Source organism: Dacryopinax primogenitus (genome assembly GCF_000292625.1).
Source record: "Dacryopinax primogenitus strain DJM-731 SS1 chromosome Unknown DACRYscaffold_24, whole genome shotgun sequence".
Taxonomy (NCBI): Eukaryota; Fungi; Basidiomycota; class Dacrymycetes; order Dacrymycetales; family Dacrymycetaceae; genus Dacryopinax; species Dacryopinax primogenitus.
In genome coordinates this window covers 484,288-488,590 of record NW_024467221.1, presented here as the reverse complement: position 1 = coordinate 488,590, position 4,303 = coordinate 484,288, and the positions used below count along the sequence as shown (strand labels likewise).

The 4,303-nt window shown below is 49.5% G+C and overlaps 1 protein-coding gene across 1 annotated transcript; it reads right to left on the bottom strand.

Annotated features, from left to right (window-relative positions):
- Positions 1-2,775: 2,775 nt before the first annotated feature.
- Positions 2,776-3,556, bottom strand: DACRYDRAFT_112160 (uncharacterized protein; the record flags this gene model as incomplete). The annotated part of the gene is made up of 3 exons (XM_040769355.1): positions 2,776-3,264; positions 3,316-3,388; positions 3,453-3,556. The coding sequence occupies 3 exons, from the start codon at positions 3,554-3,556 to the stop codon at positions 2,776-2,778; spliced, it is 666 nt and encodes a 221-aa protein (XP_040624108.1).
- Between the last annotated feature and the right edge of the window lie 747 nt (positions 3,557-4,303).

Sequence of the window (4,303 nt, the reverse complement as noted above, 5' to 3'; positions counted from 1 at the left end):
GTCTGTCCCCTTTTCCCCTATTGCTCTTGGTCCTCTTGAACTTGTTGTACCAACACACCTTTTCCCCTCCGCTTGTTCCGCAGGGCCTTCGACCAGTACAGTGTACAGCGGCCTCTTTCTTTCCCTCTTCTCTTTTGGTACACGTCTTCCAGGGGTTGGCCTCGTCAAGGCTTGTAAATAATCGACTCGTAACTCTCACTATTTTGTCTACATATGTGCTCCGCTGTGCTGAATGTGCCATTTCCATTGTTCGATCTGCTACCCACTGCCCTCCTCCTCCTCTTCGATGGTCTCCAACGAGTACTGCTTATGAACTACCCGGTTTGGGTTTCCTTTGTTGGGCTTCTCACCCGGGGGCGCACCTCGCCACGAGGTTATTGCCTTCTGTTACTCTGCTAATTTCTCCTGTTTCTTCATAGCTTTTGGCGACGAGAGTATATTCTCCTGTTGGGCTTTGCCAGCGTCTTGAGGAAGAGGATGAGGCGAATATGAACCTTGAGGAACAAGAGGAGAATGATGCCAAGATGATTCTTGAGGGTTGTCCTTAGGAGTATGTTCGACGAGGTTCGCGTCAACAAGCCTATATGGCTCTGTTAACTACTCATCGTTTGGATCGGGTGGAGCTTCCTGAGCTTCCTCCTTCTTGCCTTTCCCCCTTCTCAGTCTGTTGTTGAACAAGGTTTTGACTCTTTTGTATGACGCTAAGATCCTTTTTTCTGGTACTAGGCGCTTATCAGGGCCGAAGGGAATGAAGGGTTGAACAGTCTTGTGGGCAGGGTGAAATTCCACGCCTTTCTTCATCCAAGTCTTCTTGCTTGAAATGGGAGGAGTGTGAGGAGTTGGAGTGGAATGATTCTCCTCCCTTGGAATGGGAGGAAGCGGCTTCTCCTTTGAAATGGGAGTGTGAGAAGTCCCCTCCCTTGGAATGGGAGGAAGCGGCTTCTCCTTTGAAATGGGAGTGTGAGGAGTCTCCTCGCTTGGAGTGGAATGAGGCTTCTCGCTTGAAATGGGAGTGTGAGGAGTCTCCTCGCTTGGAGTGGAATGAGGCTTCTCGCTTGAAATGGGAGTGGTAGGAGTCTTCTTCCTTGAACTTGGTTGAGACGGTATCTTGGTACCTCGACCCTCCAACCCGGCATCGTCGAAGGCATCGATATTAAAACCCCTCTCTCTACATCTAGGATCGGAGTTTTGTTACATCAGTCAGGCATGTTACAGCACACGAAGGGCTCATCGTCCAAAGGCAGCACATCACGGGGCCGATGGATTGGATAGGCTATGGCTGACGTAACGAGAAGGGAAATGAGTAGTGCCAGAGCTCGCATGATGATTTGAGTCTAGAGGATGATATATTGTTGGCAACAGATAGTGGGTTAAAGAGATAGAAAAACTGGAATATGTCGTGACCAGCACGAATCAAATGAGGGCAGGGAGAGTTGAAGCCAGCTTGCGAGGCTACCCGTCCGTTTGATGCTGTTGATATAAGGTAGTGATCAGACACTGCCCAAAGCTGAGTCACAGGCTGATGCACAAGAGCGAGGGCGACCATCTCGGTGGGATGGAGGGATTCCTCTTCTAAGCAAACGGTGTTAGTCGAGTGCTGTACAAACTGGCCTCATTGCCATGTATAGGCTGTGGAGTGGGCGAAGCGCGAAACAGAGGAGGCCGATGCAGTGTGTTCATCTTGGTGCCAAGAAGGCTGTGCAATGTCAATTCCACGAATCCAGTGTACTCCCACATCCTCTTCATTCCTTTCCTCAAACGCTGCGGCGAAGGCCGATGACTGCGCCCCTTTTCTTCGCGGTGGCTTGTGTCGAGGAGGCCGTCCTGGGCCTGTCCTGGTTGCGGGCAGGAGATTAGAGCGAGAGTGTGATGGGTCGATTGCACGAAGAAGGCGATGCGGATGAAGGGGTTGTATATGTTGAATAGCCGGTAACGGACGGATTGAGTTGGATTGAGGTATTCGTGAGTGATGTGATTCGACAAAGCTAGCATATAAGGCGCACGTCTTATGTGTTTTTGTGCTCTCTGCCCTACTGACATGCACCCAGATTGACTACTACTGGACGACATTGTCTCTCACTTACCGCGCTACATGTGGGTATGCCTTACCACGACATCCGCCTCTCGGTTCACTCTCTCATTTCATCGCTCCTTCACATCCGTCTACACCCTCTGCCTTGGCTTTCTGTCCAACCGGTCCGCCGCATCCCGCAACAGTGCCAACAGGATAGAGGTGGATGTCGCTGTACCAAAGGCTGGTGTGTTCCAGCCATCTCCTCTTTCTCTGGGATCCTGCTGGCGGACTCGCAGAACTGTGTCCGTGTGCGGTTGGAAAACGATCGGCGGATGGCTAACGGCATCGATTTTCCACAATCCTGGAGCAAGTCGTCATCTCCTGAAGGATGATGAGGTGGAGATCGGCGTTCGGACCAACAGTTGCTCTGTTCTGGCGGTGTGGATCACCGTGCGCGTTTGTACAGGGTAGGGGAATGATATTGTCACTGATGTTGAGTAGTGCGCGAGGACGTTAGTCGTGGCCGAACCAAAGGTTGCAGTACGAAGGGGCGACAATGTCAGAGGGAAAAGATCGCCTCTTATTATAGAGTACTGCGTCTCATAGGGTTGAATACATGTTATCTTTCGGTGAACAATTCGCTCTGCATCCCACCAATATGTGCAAACATGGAAAGGGAAGAGATATTGGTCCGTTCGGGATGATGGCAAAAGTTCCGTCTTTTTCTCACAATCAAGACCAATCACCCTTGGCGAAAACCCTCAGAGACTCCTCTGTTGAATACGGCCGCAACCGATCAACCGATCAACCTGGGCCTTAGTCTTTTTCTTTGCTGCTGTCGCGTCGCTAACGACTTTTGCTTGTGTTTCTATCTCGTTGCTGAATTCCGATTTCTGGAGTGGATCCGTTTCTTCTTGATGAGCACGGGTAAGGGTTGCGAGGTGCTTTTTTGCAGTAGCTTCGTTACTCGTGGCCTTCCCATGTGCTTTCTTAGCTGTGTGCAAGTTCCATACCAATTTTTGGCGACTAGCATCGTCCTTCTTCTTTTCGGCATGCTCAGCAATTTGTTTCTTCTGCTTGTATACATTCTGTGCGTGCTTCGCCTTCGACTTGGATGCATGCTGATGTTCTTTGTAGCGGACCTTCGCCTCATCACGGTCCTGCTCTTTGGATTTCCAATCTTCCTTAGCTGCAGTTGCTTGAGCCTTTAGTCTTGCGGTCGTTTCATGGGGACTTTCGTCGGCGAGCTCCTGTTATTTCTTCTTCTTAAACGACCCAATGCCGCTGGAAAATTTGTCCACAACGTTTTTAAAAAACCCGTCCCGCATAGCGAGCGCCTTGTGAACATACATTTCGTCGATAGTGCTTCTCTGCCTGTATGTCAAATCAATACTCGAGTCTCCAGTAGCACAACAATGTGCGATGAATGGTTGCTCACAAGGCATATTCCCCATCAAAGGATTGTGTTCCGGAGGGTGCTGGGATCGGATGTGCAATGACTGAGAGCGATAAGATCGCCAAAAGGACGGACGGGATGCGCATGATGCCAGAGTTGGAAGAAGTGAACGCTGATTGCACAAGTAAAGTCGCTGAATGACATCTACAGTCGTGCAGACCCATGACGCGGCCTGGTGAAAAGGTCCGCAGCCTGCCGGCCCGCGTCTAGGCATGAGGACCCTGACCAGGCCACATCAGGCATGGCCATTGCTTGTAAGCATGGGCCCATCATGATAATGCTGAACCAGTATAGATATAGATTAGCATTAGTTACCAGTATGTACAATTATGAAATTAAATGATCATTGCAACCCATTATGCCCCCAGATGACCAGTATACCCCTTGACAGGTCATTGTGCTCTGGGGAATCACTGCAGGAAGCTGTCTCTGTGTGTGTCAGGTGAAAGGGTCTTGTGTCAGGTGAAACAGACTTGTGTCAGGTGAAACAGACTTGTGTCAGGTGAAACAGACTTGTGTCAGGTGAATTATTGAGATCAATTAATGTACAGTATATACAAAAAATTAGCCAATGCGTATCTGAACATCAAGTTCCAAGATTAATGAGCTAATTATAAGAAATTTTCTTGCCTTTAGCAGCAGCCAGCTCCTTTCAGGCCTCTCTCATGCATGCCTGCACTGACCTAACATGCATCCAGTGTGCCAGGTCCTCCTCCAACACCTTGATCATCTCCTGCCCAGTCTTCTCTGTTCCAATGTTCAACAGTTGCTGAATGATCCATCAAATATACTTGCAAGCCTCTTCTTGGTGAAGGTTGCAGACAAACTTGAAG